Source organism: Danio aesculapii, chromosome 23 (genome assembly GCF_903798145.1).
Source record: "Danio aesculapii chromosome 23, fDanAes4.1, whole genome shotgun sequence".
NCBI classification, from domain to species: Eukaryota; Metazoa; Chordata; class Actinopteri; order Cypriniformes; family Danionidae; genus Danio; species Danio aesculapii.
The window spans coordinates 10,390,760-10,408,267 of record NC_079457.1 but is presented as its reverse complement, the minus strand read 5'-3'; the positions used below and the strand labels follow the sequence as shown (position 1 = coordinate 10,408,267).

Below are 17,508 nucleotides of genomic sequence, written 5' to 3'. Positions count from 1 at the left end.
GGGTGACAATAGGAGCACAAAATTTCTCAGTGATATCTGCGGCTGCAGTTAATCCATGGGTCAGGAAATCAAAAAATAGGTTGCATATTTACTTAAGGGTGGGTCTCGTGTGGATGATCAATCATTGGCTATGCAAACTTTAACTACTTTCTAAAATATTAAAGTGTTTTAAGCAATTGTATTTAACAGACTGGCACAAATACGCAGACATCTCCATACTCCCAATGAGTTTCTGAGTTCTCTCAACCTTCTGACCGAGTTCGTTCTTCCTTCAGTGCTACTAATACATTGTAAAAGCCTGTCTTGCTTATTCATTCATTCATTCATTCATTTTCTTTTTGGCTTAGTCCCTTCATTAATTTGGGGTTGCCACAGCGGAATGAACCGCCAACTTATTCAGCATATGTTTCCAGCTGCAACCCGTCACTGGGAAACCTGTCTTGCTTATTCAAAATTAAATTGAAACTGACCAGCGCAATGGTTGATTTTGTCATTAAAAAATTAAAACAGTTTAATATGAGTTTATCTGAAACTGTGAATATTTCACTTTAATTTTATTTAGGCTAGATTTCATTTTATTTAACAAACTAGTTTGTGCTTTGGTGCTGAAGCATATAGTAAAATGGTTTTGAAGCAATTCACCTCAGATGTTATTCGTTATTCTTGTTTATCTAGTAGATAACGGACCAACAAAAAATTAAGATACAAATTATACCAAATGAAATTCGTTTCAAAAATATATTTTTCCTAGAAAAATATACAAAGTATATTGTTGTTTGTGCCCGTCCACGACTCAACTGTGCTGTGATGATTTGTTCCGCTCTGTGGAAAATAAGGATTTATTTAAAGGGCACCTATGGTGAAAAATCTACTTTTAAAGCTGTTTGGACAGACATGTGTGTGGGTATAGTGTATAGGCCGTCATAATGGGGTGATATAAACACATCCAGCCTTTTTTTTTTCAATTTAACAACATAAAAGAGGTGGACCAATTGGAGCAGTTTTCAGACCGACCGCAACTTGACGTAGGAGTGCGTATCTGTGTGTGTATGGGCGCGCGCTTGTGAACTTTGTAACGACATTGTGTGTGACTCATCGATGCAACTACACAACAAATACTCATTGGTAAAGTTCTTACTGTAGTATTTCTCACAAACGCTACGTGAGATCTGCTTCCTTTATGTCTGTCTGTTGTCTGACGCAGCCGAGGGAGGAGATTAAGGCACGTAGAAACGGTAGGTGGGGAGGACTAGCCTTAAAGGCGCAGTATGACAAAACAGCCCCCTAGTGCAAAATGTATAAAATTGTATCTTGTAAAAGGTATAATGAAAAATCTGATGGGTGTTTTAAAACTTTACAGACACATTCTGGAGACGCAAAACATTTATATTAAATCTGAAAAAAGGGGTAACCTAGGTGCCCTTTAATGCTTTACTGTAGTTGTTGTATCACAAACCTCTGTCATATATTTGCAAATTTTTTGTCATGTCATGAGCATCTGATTTTTTCCTTGGTGCTGATGTACTTTAATTTTTTCTGTCTCCCTCACGGCAAGTTCAGGTGACGGACTGTTTAATAAGCAATTCTGGCAGGAAAATATACATTTAGATTTAAAAGAAAATATCTTAATATTAAAAAAGGAAATGTATGTTTGATCCTATCAGAGTCATAACGAATGCCCTATAATAATGTAGCCTAGTTGTCAGCAAGCATGAGTAATAAGATTAAAAACAAAACGTTGAAATAAATAAGATAAGAAATATTGTTATAGCAACACTTGTGACTGCTTTGGCAAATAAAGCTTGTCGTAGATGTTATGGGATGACTGATGTGAAGGTACCTGGCACATTTATTACCCACAATAAGTCAAGATTTTATCAAGACAAAATCGCATAATCTGACATAGTGACTTTCAGAACTGACAATAAAAATTGTGTGATCTGACTGGGGCTTTAGTTTTACTATAGCGGTAACATCCTGCTCTCCCTCGTGAAACCAGTGGGGAAGTAACTGAAACTGCAATTCACTGAAATTCCGCTAGGCCTGGCTCCAAAATAGAGCACATTTCTATTGACCCCAATGTTAAAATGGCCAACTTTACAGCAGAAAAAAAGGTGTTTACAGCCTAGTATAAAAACAATTTTGGTGTAAATGGGTAATATTACCCTTCATGACAACTGTGAGGGGGTGGATTTTTTTTATAACGGATCCATTTCATTTATATTAAGTCTGCATAATTAAGGGCGTGGCCACTTGACTTACAGCTAGGTCTCGCTGGTCGCTGATTAGCCACTGAACTGAGCATATATATTGTGTTTTTGTTTTGTTTTATGTCGCTTTACACAGTCAATTGCCTTTAGGGATTATTTCTTACAATAATCAGATATATGGCATGCTGTGCACTTAGTTGTGCTCACAAACTATTCCAGTCGCCTCCATTTTTACGGTGAGTAACATCATTAGCATGGCAACACGATGACATGGTTCGTGACTGTAGCTACTGTAGGAACAATAAGCACATGAGCACAAAATATATAACTGTTCTTGTGTTTTTTTGATATTTTAATACCAAATATTTTTTTAAAATCTTACATATTGTTCCTTTAAAGTCTTGATATAAAAGATTTTGCTGGCTTTACTATGGATCAGATGCTATGCGAGTTGCCTTGAAACAGTCATTTCTGAGTTTGCATGCATAAGTCAGTGTAATATAGCGTCATCTCATAATTACAGTAATCCTGACAAGACATAAATGCAAAGCTGTTTAAAAAGCGTTGAGTCAGAACTCTGAATGTTTAGATTTATAGTCCCTCCATTCTTTTCTGACTTAGCAATTGACTTTGTACATACAGTTACATTTAAACAGTAGCTCTTGGTTTTGCTAATGAGCTTGCAGCTATCACGCTCTGGCCATTAGAGGAATGGCACTTTTGTGTCACCTCTCTCTCATCCGTGTGATGATTACGGGGGATTAAAAGGGCCCTTTAGCATGAGTTCATACCATCACCGTGTCCCAAGTTGACTACCGCTGAACTCCCCCACCCAGCTTAAGTCCATTTAGGCGGATCTCTGCCTGGCGTTAATGAGCACGTCTCTGCCAAGGATGAGCTCTGTAATATCTGCTTGTGCACAAAGCAAGACGGTCTAGCTTTTCATTACAGTCCTAAATACCCCAATGTGCTGTTACAGTAACAATTTAGGGATTTCGAAAAACATGGTTTGAGTGAAAGGCATATCAGTGATTTTCATAGCCGTCTAGATAGTGGTGAGAGGTTAAAAAGTCTGGTGATCTAGACGGGTTGCCTTTTTGTGTGAGAAAATAGCTGCAAATGATTGTATGTAGTTGCGCGAGGGTTTTCATTAATGTGTTTTAATGTGCTTTAAAGATGCATTATTGGATTACAGCACATACATGAAAATACACTGTGAAATTACTAGTTAAATTAATCTAAAATATATATATATATATATTTTTATATTTCTCAGTGGATTAAGGGGCTGACCTCTCGCCTTGCCTTTGATAATTTTACTCAATGCACATATTTTGATCTATCTTGAAAGATTTTTGTCACTTTTTGGAGAGTCTAGATGGTGACTCTTATGTTGAATTGATGGAAATCAAAAGTATACAGGGAATTTTGTTGTTTATTTATTTAAAGTGAACTGGTATTTGAGTCCATTTATGTATTATTATTATTATTATTATTATTATTATTGTATTTTTGGTATGCTATTTGGTAAATAATTGTCTTAACCTGTAAAATAAACTGTAATATATTTATATATATATATATTTGTTGGAGTAAAGGCATGTATATAGATACAAATTCTTTTTCTAGTTACTTCTATATATTCTATTTATTTAAACATTCTGTTAAGTAAAAAATATATCACAGGGAAATTAAGATTTGGAAAAATAAATCTTGCCCTCCCCCAAATTTTAAACTATAGGAAATTGTCTTTTTTCTTTTTTTATGTATTTATATTTTTTAAATTTGAAACCTAAAAATATATATATTTACTGTAAAAGTGATTAGTTGGCTTTAATTAAAGTAAATAAACCTGTTGTCTTAAAATTATTAAGTAATTTTTAAGAACTTTATGCAAATTTCTAAAAATTAAGTCAACAGTTTCAAGCTATAATGGGTTTATACACTTTTTGTAAGTACAATCAACTTGTCACTTTTAAGGCAGCAGGTTTATATGTGGTTGTTTAGTGCTCTTATTGTTTTATTTTTTTTTTTTTGTCTGTTGCTTTGTGGTTGTTTACTGGTCCATGTCCCAAAAAGCTAGATATGACTTTTATTCCTCCTGTGATGCAAGTTTTTTTGCGGTTTTTGTTTTTTATAATAATTTGTATAATTTTTTGTCTTTCACCTGTTGTTTGTTAGGAAGTGTTATACACGTACCACCTAAGTTGATTTATGTGTAGTCAATGCTTATAACACATACTCTTCACCATAAAGTTTTCAATGTAGAGTTGCTCATTGTTTATTTTTTTAATTAATTTTTTATACATTTCAGAAGCATTCAAAGTTTAAAGGCATAGTTCACCTAAAAACTAAAAATTACTCACCCTGAAGTGGTTATAAACCTTTATGAGTTTCTTTATTCAGCTGAACACAAAATATATTTTGAAGAAAGCTGAAAAACTGTAAACATTGACTTCCATATTAGGAAAAACAAATACTATGGAAGTCAGTGGATACTAGTTTTCAGCTTTCTTCAAAATGTTTTCTTTTGTGCTCAACAGAACTAGAAACTCATAAAGGTTTGAATCAAGATGAGGATGAGTAAATGATGACAGAATTAAAATTTTTGGTTGAACTATCCCTTTAAGTATAGCCTATGATGTGGCTGTTCTATCTAAATATAGGTTAACCTCTGTTTTCCACCACTTCGGCAACCAGAGCGTCAAACTTCTCTCCACCTGTCAACACCATTGAGACCTGGAAGAAATCAGCCCTTCACTTGATCTTTTTTAGCACGCACTCATGCCTCTCAGCCTATTACGTAAGCACTTTTTATGCAAACTCAATATTTAGGCCCACAGTTTGTGTTGAAAAGACGCTGAAGTAGCTGAGATTCATTGTCTGAAATCTGCTTGGTTCTGCAGCTGCCTGTTCATAAAAAAAAGCTGCAAGTTCAAAGCCAGGTTCTGGATTACTACCATATGTCTGCAAAGCCAGACTCCAAGAGTAAGTCTGTCCCAGCCGTACCCTCTAATTTCTTATCCCAAAATTGGACATCTGAATGGCTGCGCAGGATCGTCCCTCCCCTTCAAAATCTCTCGCACATTACGTTCTCACAGTAATTCTTCTCTGCAGGAAAACTGAACGCTACAGCAACAAGTCTGTGCCTTTGACACGCCATGTTTTGAAATGATGTCATTCGGACATGCATCCACCTCTGTAGAGCAGATATCTTATCAGGGGCCACTTCTGACTGCTGTACATTCACAGAAACAGCTGACATTGTACACATAAATCTCTGAAAAAAAGGAGGACCAGTGGCTCTAATCAATGCAGAAATGTCTGTTTTTTATTGTTTGTGCAAATGGTAGACAAAGTTCGCTGTCTGTGTAGGAGGGGTTTGCATGGGATCTTTGTTTCTCAAAGACTGGAAGGTATTGGCCTAGTCTGTCAATCCCAGCATGCACTTTATGACCGTATGAATGCAACATTTGTTTGCTAGTGTGGGTCGAACACCCTCTGACAACCAGTTCTCTTTGCCCAAACTGCTTTCACAGACTTTGACACCAATGTGCCTGTTGCTCACAGACTGATAGTTTGGCGAGGAACATCATTTCAGATGAAGTTGAAGAAAAAGCGCCGTCAACTTCTCAAAGGAGATGAGATGATCCTGTCAAGACATGGAGCAACCTTGGGCAAACTTTATTTGACATTTTCTGTCAAGACGTAGTGGATTCTTAGGTTTTCCTGACTTGGCGTATGGCAAGATCACATTGTGGGATATGCGAGGAATTCATTATACACTCTCAATTAAAATATATTATTGAGTTAAAATTAGCTCAAAGAAGGCAAGTCAATCTTGTCAAGACATGGAGGACTTTGGGCAAACTTTATTTGACTTTTTCTGCAAAGGTGTAGTGGATTTTTAGGTGTTCCCGAGTTGGTGTACTGCAAGATCACATTGTGGGATATGCATTTTTGATGCAAGGAATTCATTATACGCTCAAGTGAGATTTATTATTGAGTTACAAACTAACTCGAAGGCAAGACAATCTCATCAAGACATGGAGAAACTTTGGCCAAACTTTGTGACTTTTTCTTCCAAGGTGTAGTAGATTTTTTTAGGTGTTCCAGGCTTGGTGCACTGCAAGATTCAGTTGCAGGATATGCTTTTTAGAAGAGATGAATTCATTAAATGCTCTCAATTGAACTATATAGTTACTATAGAGTTACAAACTAATTCAAAGAAGGCAAGACAATCCCACCAAGACATGGAGAAACTTTGGGAAAATTTTATTTGATCGTTCCTGACAAGGTTTAGAGGACTTTTAGGTGTTCCTGACTTGGCGCACTACAAGATTCCACTTTGAGATATGCCATTTTAAAAACAAGGAATTCGTCATAAGTTTTTAATTCAAATGTATTATTGAGTCATGGAGACTCAATAAGACATGGAGAAACTTTGGGCAAACTTTATTTGACTTTTTCTTACAAAGTGTAGTAGATTCTTAGATGTTCCCGACTTGGCATACTGCAAGGTCCCATTGCGGGATATGCATTTTTGAAGTGAGAAATTTATTATACACTCTTAGTTGAGATTTATGATTGAGTTGCAAAGTAAATTGAAGAAGGTGCAACAATCTCATCAAGCCATGGAGAAACTTTGGGCAAATTTAATTTGATTGTTCCTGCCAAGGTGTAGTGGACCTTTTGGGTGTTTGTGACTTGGCGCACTACATGCTCCCATTGTGGGACACGCCATTTTAAAAACTAAGAATTTACCATAAGCTTTCAGTTGATATATATAATATTGAGTTACAAACTAACTCTAAGAGGTAGAACAATCTTGTCAAGACTTTGAGCAACTTTGGGCAAATTTAATTTGACCGTTCCTGCCAAGGTGTTATGGAATTTTAGGTGTTCCTGACTTCCTTTAGGTGTTCCATTGCGGGATCAGCCATTTTAGTCATACGCTCTCAGTTGAGATTTATCATCGATTCACATGGTGTTGCTGTGAAATGGGTGCCAGCATTTGCTCCGATTTGGAACATGGGTCTGTTTTTGGCATGCCTAGTTGCACAGTTTTATGGGATGGAACTCGTGAAACAGGATCAAAGAGAGGTTTAATTGTTAAGGAAGATGAGGTAACTGCAGGTGCCTTCTTTATGGTGATTTGTTTGACTAGATCCAGTTTAGGGAACATCAGAGCTGGATATAAAGATGCCGCGTTAGATGTTGAGTGTTTGTTTTTTGTACAACCAGGTATTGTTCCCTTTTGAAGCAGCCTGATCGGATCTCTTAGCGGGGTGCTTCTTTTTGCAGTTAGTGTTTATAGCCTCGTCCTTATGATGTTCCTTTACTGGAGGAAAAGGGGAGCTTATGAGCTGGAGACACTCCCATCGTCTTTGACAGAGCTGGGGGCAGAACGGTACTCCTGGTCGTCCCCTCTGGATGTCATCCATGATGTTTATGGTAAGGCTGGAACCACTTACCCAGAATAATCACTCTTCGGTCACTAACCAGTGAGTGGCGTCTTTTGTACTCTTCAGTATAAAGAGTACTTAAATGTATGCGCTGCAAAATCATTAAAGGGATAGTTCCCTCAAAAATGAGTGACTACACTTACGCTCCCTTGTATGGTTTAAACCTTTATAAGTTTCTTTTTTTTATTGAAGATATTTTGAAAAAAGCTGGTTGATGGAACGCACTGATATCCATTGTAGGAATGGCCATTAAAATCAATTTATCTGTCATATTGCGATTTGATTCATGATTTAATCCAAGCTGATTTGAATTTAATTCAAGCTTCAGCTCAATAATCTGTCAATAAAATGACCTGTTTTTGTTCGGTGTCTGTGACTTTAAAACCAAAATATTTTCATATAACAAATGCTGTTTTTCGTTGATAATAATTTGTCTATTAATGCTTCTGAAGCAGCAGACGCCATAATTCCACTTGTCAGAGCTTTCCTGTTTGTTTTATTTTTTTAAATGTTTGCATAATTCAGTCGGGCAATTCTGATTGGGCAGAATGACAGTGTGCTCACTCAGTTGACTAGTTGTAAAACCCTGGTCAGATCACGCAATTTTGGCATGGTTTCCTTGACCTAGGGTGTTGTGGGGAGTCGTAAAATGGATGGATGTTATGACACAAGATTCAATCGTTTCTTCTCGTGTGATATGGCATAACAACCGATACCATGTCTGTGATGCCTCACTACACCATCGCAGAAAGACTAGCATGTTTAATTTTCTGTAGGATAGCGGACTGATTTTAAAGCACTTCACCTCAGATGTTATTCGTCATTCTTGTTTGCATATAAACATACAGTTGAAGTCAGAATTATTAGCCCCCTTTGAATTTTTATTTTCTTTTTTTACATATTTCCCAAATGATGTTTAACAAAGCAAGGAAATTTTCACAGTATGTCTGATAATATTTTTTCTTCTGGAGCAAGTCTTATTTGTTTTATTTTGGCTAGAATAAAAGCAGTTTTACATTTTTTAAAAGCCATTTTAAGGTCAAAATTATTAGCCCCTTTAAGCTATTTTTTTTTTCAATAGTCTACAGAACAAACCATTGTTATACAATAACTTGCCTAAATATTCTAACCTGCCTAGTTAACGTAATTAACCTAGTTAAGCCTTTAAATGTCACTTTAAGCTGTATAGAAATGTCTTGAAAAATATCTAGTAAAATATTATTTACTGTCATCATGGCAAAGATAAAATAAATCAGTTATTAGAAATGAGTTATTAAAACTATTATGTTTAGAAATGTGTTGAAAAATATTCTCTCCGTTAGACAGAAATTGGGGAAAAAAATAATTCAGGGGGTCTAATAATTCTGACTTCAACTGTATGTCCTACAAAAAGACACAGCAATGGACGTGAAGAGAGAGAGAGAAAAGAAAAACTTACAAATCTTCAGAAATTAAACAACTCTATTAGTCTTTATGGTGTTTTAGGAAAAAAAGAGACTGGATCCCACATTTTATCAAATTTCACAGAGTTCCTAGAAGTGGTATATCTAATTCTTTCCAAATGTAAAGTGAAGGTGAGTCCAAGAAGCCAGTCAGAAAAAAGAGGCCTAACATTTTTCTTCCAGAAACAAAGGATAACTTTTTTTTTTTTTTTTACCTACGATCATGCCATACTGGACAGGTAACCATACATTTCTGTTGAGAGTCTCCAGAAAATCTGATCAGCCAAAAATTGCTATCATTGGGTCAGAGAGTAAAACACAATCGTAAATCTTAGCAAAGAACTGGAATATTTCTAACCGAAAACTCTGAATTTGAACACAGAAATTGTTTAAAGTGTTTAGGTATTATATTATATTATATTATATTATATTATATTATATTATATTATATTATATTATATTATATTATATTATATTATATTATATTATATTATATTATATTATATTATATTATATATTCATTCAGTTTCTTTCGGCTTAGTCCCTTATTTATCAGGGGTCATGACAGCAGAATAAACCACCAACTATTTCAGCATATGTTTCACACACATTCACACACTATGGACAATTTTATCTAATTCACTTATAGTGCATATCTTTGGACTGTGGCGGAAACCAGAGCACCCGAAGGAAACCAATGCAAAACATGCAATCTCCACACATAAATGACAACTGGTCCAGCTGGGACTCAAACCAGTGACCTACTTGCTGTGAGGCGACAGTGCTAACTACTGAGCCACCGTGCTATTATATTATATTATATTATATTATATTATATTATATTATATTATATTATATTATATTATATTATATTATATAATAAAGTATATTTACTTTAATTTCTGCCTTAATTTGATTTATATTTATAATTTTACAAAAAAATTATGATCATAATTATAATAATAATTTCTGTTTCTCCATGGTTTTCAGTATTATTCACTATAGCAAATAATGATTCACTAAAACCCTCCGTTTTTCAATTGTCCATTGTGCAGCTCACAGTGCTTCGTTTATTTGTCACGAAACTTACGCAACTAAAATTTCTTCCAGATCATTTGGGACACTTATCCAGAGATGGAAAGCTGTTCTTTGATCTCATCCATTCATGAGACCTGTAATTTAAAGCTGATCCATTACTGAGAGCCCCCGCGTACAGCATTTCTAAGTGCATACTTGTCTTCTCAAATGCCATAATTAGTCTGGAGGATTGTAATGGTGGGTCATGGTTCTCTTTGGTGTTGGAGTTCGTAATGGGGATGGGAAAATGTCAAAAACTTGTAACGGATTAATATTCAGTACTGTAAGATTAGCTCTACTGGTGTCTACCAGTTAGAATACTCTTATTGGTGTATGTACTTCAAGTGCGGGGACTCTTAAAGGGGAAGTTCACACAAAATTGAACCTTTTGTCATCATTTATTCAATTGTTTTTTATTTATTATTATTGTTTTTTTGCTGAAGTCAAAATAAGATATTTTGAAGAATGCTGGAAACCAATAATTATTAATATAAAATTGTAGGAAAAACAAATACTATGGAAGTCAGTGGTCACCGGTAGTCATATGGTTCCCCTTTGGTTGCACTTTGAAATTTTTTGGGAACCAAATGTGCTTGTGCAGTAAGCAGACGCAGATGAAGCATGAGTGATTTACATGTAAAGTCAAAGCAAAGATTAGATATAGACATCCTGTGGTGCGAATTGGGCGTACTTGCGTTTGATGCACTTCAGACTGCAAAAGAAAGTTGGAGCAATGGAGATTGGTTCACGGATGATGGTCGCTGGATGTGACTGAATTGAAATACATTATTTGTGCGCTACATGTATAGCTGGATTAAATCGATAAATCATTTTGTTTAACTCTTTCCTTGCAGTTAACAAGAGAAAACGCTTCCCTGCCATTGACGAGTTCTATGGCCATCGTGTTTTAGGTGTATTATGGTAGGGGAAGCCATAACGCATGTCCTGGGTGAGGGCACATGGTGTCATAATGTCAGACGCTCCGGAGAGTGAAATCTGAGAGAAACTAAGATCGTGGATAAAAACAAGAGATATACAAACGTCTTGTGACTTAATACTTACCGTTTTAAAGACCAAAATAAAATAAAGAATAAAAAAGTGTTATTTTTATGGTTTGTGTCATTGTTTCAGATTGATTACCTAACATAGTAGGCTACCTAAATGGTAAATAAAATATAGTTTTTTATATAGATATTTAGTTATTTATAACTGCAAAATTTCCTCGAATGATCACCACAAAGTCAGTTTTATCGCAAAAAATCACAAAATAAATTGTGAAAAACAAGGGCGTCTGGCTATCGCACCAACATAATTCTTTCATATCTAACAAACAGAGAACATTCTGGTAACCAAAAACTGAAAATTCCCTGACCGTTTTAAACTTTTTATCTCCAATTTAAGCAATTCTTTTTGGATTGCAAATAGATTTGAATGTTTTCTGTAATCATACAATGGTGTAACACACAGCAACAACGATTGTTGTCATTTAAGCAACACACGCTAATTAGAAATAAGCACTTCAAGTAAAATGAACACTAAAGGGCAGTATGACGCCACAACAGTTTTTTTATTCACATTAATGATATTACAGGGCTATATTATTAACAAATAAAGCATAGTTTTTGTGCAGTTCTTTGCTCAACACCAAATAAATACCACAAAAGCAGTTGTTGTCTATGATTTGTAATCGAATACATTTGGCGCACCTATCTATCTCTATATGGACAACTTTTCTGGCATGGTCAGTTTGCTTGGTAGCTCGCCTTGTACAGTGTTGTATTTGTGATGCGGAGCTCTCTGATTTGAGTTCATTGATGTACGCTTCCACAGAAGAGGCACGTATTTCCAATGAGCTTGGGTTGCATTCAAAAGTAAGATCATGTGTATGTGTTTGAAATCATTAACTTCGTACCAATAGTGCCATCTGTCTTACAGTGACCGCCTTGGCGTTACGTAACTCAAGCTGGGGGTCCAGTAGTGCCAGTCATCTCTCTGGTACAGAACAGAGGGATAAATTCAGCTCAGATCTGAGGGATTCCTTGCATTCCTCATAAAAGGCTGTACAAAAGCGATTCATAAACATGCTCTAAGAAACCCTTAGCTCTGCCTTTACATGGTGAAGGTGGAAGAGTAAAGGTCGAGGGTCTCACTGTGTGGTCTTCTTTCATGATGACTGTGATAATACTGCTGGCTTCTGAGATCGTAACCTGAACTGTACGCTTTTGTTTTACGGATCACTTATTTGTATGGCAAGCATCAGAATTTTTCAATCTCATGCTTTGAGTTTGGGATTTGTTTTTGTTGTTACTTAAGTTATAATTTAATTATTAGTTTATTTTTGTATTTGATGTTTTTTATATACCATTGCAATATTATTATCTTTGTATTCTTCTTCGTATTTATCTTCTTCGTCTTTGTAGTCATCTTCGTGTTCTTTTTCTTTGTATTCTTCTTCTTCACATACTATTTCGTATTCTTCATCGTCATAATATGGGCATTCGTCTTTGTATTCGTATTCTTTGTCCGCTTTGTAATCTTCATATTATTCTTCATCTTCATGTTCTTCTTCGTAATCTCCTTTGTATTTTTCATTTTTATATTTTTCTTCCTCGTCTTCATATTCTTCATATTCATTTTCGTATTCTTCTTTGATTTTTCTTCATTTTTTTCTTCTCTGTATTAATATTCTTCTTTGTATTTTTCTTCATATTCTTCTCCTTTGTATTTAGGTTTTATTAATACTAAAAATGCATATGCTTATGTAACATTTTACATATCGCATATACCAAAATAAGATTCTATTTTACCTGGTTATTAAAATGTAATTTGTTTGTTGTTTAGTTGGTTGGTTTAAGTTTTAATTACAAGTATTAGTAATAATAATAACAACAACAATAATAATTAATGTCTGTGTGTGTGTGTGTGTGTGTGTGTGTACATATTTATTTATTTATTTGTTTATATATATATATATATATATATATATATATATATATATATATATATATATATATATATATATATATATATATATATATATATATATATATATATATATAAAAGAGCAAATTCAATAAAGAGCTGCAAATTTTTGCGACCCTGCAAAATTTTTGTTTTAAACGCAAAATAATCGCAAAATAATTAAATTTATTAATTATTTATATATTAATTATTATATATATATATAATAATTATATATAATAAAATATATATAATAAAATCCCTGATAAATAAAAGGACTAAGCCGAAGGAAAATGAATGAATGAATATGTAGACTATGATGCTCAGCATAGCACAGCACTTAAAAAATACATAAACTGGTTAGCCAAAGAGTCTCGTCATTTTATTTCCTGATTTATGACACCCTTGATTGCCTAAAAAGATCATATACTGAGTCACGTTGCTGAGGTAAGCTTACATTTGAACTAATTTAAAGCAAAAGATCTCCACATGGAAAGATGTTGCGAGTTTTCATGACTGTACTGAATCAGAGGATAACTTTTTTTTATTGGGCCGACAGAGGATCACTTGCAAATGTGGCCTTCTTTAAAATCCCTTACACACACACATACACGTATATATATACACACACACACACATACACACACACACACACACAAAGAGTCTGTGTGATATCAAAATTTACTATGCTTTTTTGATAAATCAGAAACTAAGGCTAAGGAGAGTGTATTTTTTTGTTAGCGCGTATTGTTGTTCTTTAGGTGAACAATTAATCTATGCAAATTAATCCACTTAAGAAAACAAAACAAAACAAAGTCTGACCATTTGCTTTCTTTTGGAGGGTCCCGTCCCCTGATGCAGCTAAAATCAGTCACTTATTCACATGTGACCAAGGCTTTAAACAGCTTCCCTTAAACACTTTCTCATATAAGAAAATGATAAACAGCAGCTGACGCCGTGTTGATCTAAACTCCTCCACATCCATTAGTTACAATGAAGGGAGGAACCACAATATCCGGCATGCTAAAACACACTGCGTGCATGAACACTCACTTACTGTATCTACGGTGAGACCAAAGGATAGTAATGCATTGCAAACATGCGCAGTCAGAATGCACAAACCATTATACCTGTTAAACTTAGCACTGAATGCTGTATTTTAAAGCATTAAAACGATCAGAGTGACTCCGCTTTACTGCTATAGACTGTGACTGTCAGGACTCAGAAGTGCTTAATAACAAAACACTATTGGCTATTTTTTTAAAGGGGGGGGGGATGCTATATATGCCCCGCCCAATCTTCATATTTCAGCTTTATGTTTCATTACTTCACACATTGAACAAAGCTTCGCATTTCAAAGCACTTCAGGAAATCTTTAAGAGTTTGGATTAGTATTTATAAATGTAATATTTGGTCAATAGTTTTAGCATTGCATTGTGCCAATAATGAAAATATTTTGATCCAAGAATGAAGTAAACGTGATAAGCTAATAAAACATGATTTTGTTGTCGTTTGATTTATTTTTGTTGTCGTCGTCTTCCTCTTTTCTTTCCTCCTTTAATCTTGTTAAAGTTCATCTGTCTGCCTGTCACTTTATTATAGTTGCATTAAATATCATAGTTTTTAAGATCTATTTTTTTGCAGTTTATTTCTGTTCAATTTTTTGGATATGTTTTCTTTTTTATTTCTTCGTTTTTTTTTTCTTGAGATTGTTTCAGTTAATTTTATCGTTTAGTTTCTTTTGTTTGTACTTTCTCAGTTACTTTTTTAAAACATTCAGATTATTTATTTATTTTTGATTTGTTTTTGTTTTTTTTATTGCATTTTTAGCTTATTTTTTGGCTGCTTTTACATATTTTAGTTGTTTTGCTTTTTCTTTCATTTTAGTTTGTCCCGTTTTGATAGCTTTTTTTTATTTAGTCTTTTCCACCTTTTTTTAAATTCAATGTTTTCATTTTTTATTTATCATTTAGCTAATTTTTTATGTTTTTTTGCTTAATTTTAACTCATGACTCTTGATTCGTAATTTTTTTTTATTTTTATAAAATAGAAATCTTACCTAATTTTACCCTTTATTCAATTTTTTTGTTTTGCTTTTCATTTAGTTTAGTTTTATTTATTTATTTTTGCTTATTTTTTTCCTGCTTTTTAATAGATTTTTAAAATATTTGTACATTTTTATTATTTATATATATATTTTTTGTTTAGGTTTTAATGTTTTATCCTAATTTGTTTAATTTTATTTCATTCATTTTTTTTTTCATCTTAGTCTCTTTATTCATCATTGGTTGCCACAGCAGAATGAACCACCAACTTCTCCAGCATATGTTTTACTCAGCGGATGCCATTCCAGCTACAACCCAGTACTAAGAAACATCCATACACACTCATTAACACACACACTACGGCCATTTTAGTTTATTCAATTCACCTATAGCGCATGTCTTTGGACTGTGGGGGAAACCGGAGCACCCGGAGGAAACCCACATGAACACAGGAAACTCAGGCAAACTCCACACAGAATTGCCAACTGACCCAGCCGGGACTCGATCCAGCAACCTTCTTGCTGTGAGTTGATAGCGTTAACCACTGAGCCACAGTGTCGCCCATTGTAATTCATAAATTTAAATTTTACGTTATTATTTTCAGAACTTTTAAAAACCTTTTTTATTAATCCAGAATAGATTAGCAACTGCATTACAACTACGCAAACACTTCTACACTGTCAATAGAAATGATGGTGGAAAAATGTGCGTTATTTTCATTCCCCTTAAGAATTCATCTCTGTGTTTTTTTCTGTTGTAGATGAGAAGTCTTCTCAGGATGAAGAGTGTGTGCTTTGTCAGCATCCAGACTGTCCAGAGCGCAGACACGCATCTAAGGTAAGAGTGACACCACAACATTATTGACATTTCTTCCTCAACAGTTTTAGATGTAAAAGACCAATAAGTTGAAGCTTTACTGTCTGTTTCCTGTTTACTGCCTCCACAGTTGGTGCTATTATGAATACGTGTGCCTGTATATTGTTTTTCTACTTTTGTGTGTGTTTGTGTATGTATACAATATATTATTCAATATGTATACAATATATATTCAATTTATGAGCAATATCACACTCATAGCAGTGCGATATGGCTGTTTATCGGCACTTGTGGTAGGCTTGCTTGCACTGCTACGAGTGTGATATTGTGTTTATACAACAGTTTGACGGCATAATCGTGTATATAAAAGAAAATCAAACACGGAGAGTCTAAAAACCCTTTTGTAAGAGGAACTACTTCTGCCACTCATTTCCATCTGCAGCTGAGCATCAGAACAGCAAAAGCTGTTACTAATTCGCCAACGTCACTGTAGAGCTAGAATTTGTATGATTCTCCAGCTTAATGTCTAAAGTGATGACAAATCAAGTTATCACTGCTAACATTTTAAGATTGTATGGCTGAACAGCATGAAATGCCATCAGTCTACAGAGATTTCCCAGTATTTCTATAAGGATTTCACAATTTTTAACCCCGAAAAAGCCAAAGCAAAGGAATCCAGTTTCTGTGGTATAAATACAGCACTACAAAATACAAAAGAGAGAGAGATCGACTCAGAATGTCACTTACCTGATTTATAATGATTTGTTCAGCTGTAGTTTGAAACTAATGTTGAGAAAATGCCGTTTTTCTCCCCTTAGCACTTTTTATGTGGTCTCTGTCGCCATCTTGTGGCGGAACTTCAACTGTCATTTTCTTTGGTCTATTTAAAAATAAGCACTATCCTTATTAATAAACTACATAGTTGCAATCTAAACAACTACATTCTCGACTGAAAAAGTCTCAAAAGTACATTATGTTGTCCAACAGCTGCAATATTTGTCAAACTGTAGAGTGTCCTCTGCTTGTTGCTGTATGTGGGCGAAGTAATACACAAGGGTGAAGGGTGAAGAGGCTGGACCAGTGCTGTTATTTGCAGAATACCAATAACCAGACAAAACCTATGTATGTGTGTGTGTGTGTGTGTGTGTGTGTACGTGTGTGTGCGTGCGTGCGTGCGTGCGTGCGTGCGTGCGTGTGTGTGTGTGTATCTGGAATGATATGCTTGTATATTAATGACTGTGTGTGTAACTATATGTATTTAAAAACAAAAGAAGTCTATGTATTATCCCCATTTAGATGGTTAAGTGAACATGTGTGTGTGTCTGTGTATATTTATCTATATAAATATGTATGTAAATGTGTATTAAAAAGTCTTTGTAATGCCCCCATTTAGATAGCTGTATATGTACATCTATACCGTATATATATGTGTGTGTGTGCGTGCGTGTCCGTGTGCATGTGTTGGTTGACCTGTACTTAATTGCTTGCTGTG

General features: G+C 34.6%; 1 protein-coding gene across 2 annotated transcripts in view; it reads left to right on the top strand.

Annotated features, from left to right (window-relative positions):
• Positions 1–17,508, top strand: part of plekhg5b (pleckstrin homology domain containing, family G (with RhoGef domain) member 5b) — a 140,619-nt gene that overhangs the window by 7,286 nt on the left and 115,825 nt on the right. Inside the window, exons 1-2 of one of the 2 annotated variants that reach the window (XM_056450042.1) lie at positions 7,048–7,664; positions 15,961–16,037. In XM_056450042.1, the coding sequence (XP_056306017.1) occupies positions 7,538–7,664; positions 15,961–16,037 (204 nt within the window). In that variant the 5' untranslated portion in view covers positions 7,048–7,537. Of the gene's footprint in view, positions 1–7,047; positions 7,665–15,960; positions 16,038–17,508 lie in introns of those variants that run through there. The other variant, XM_056450043.1, reaches the window with a different exon arrangement.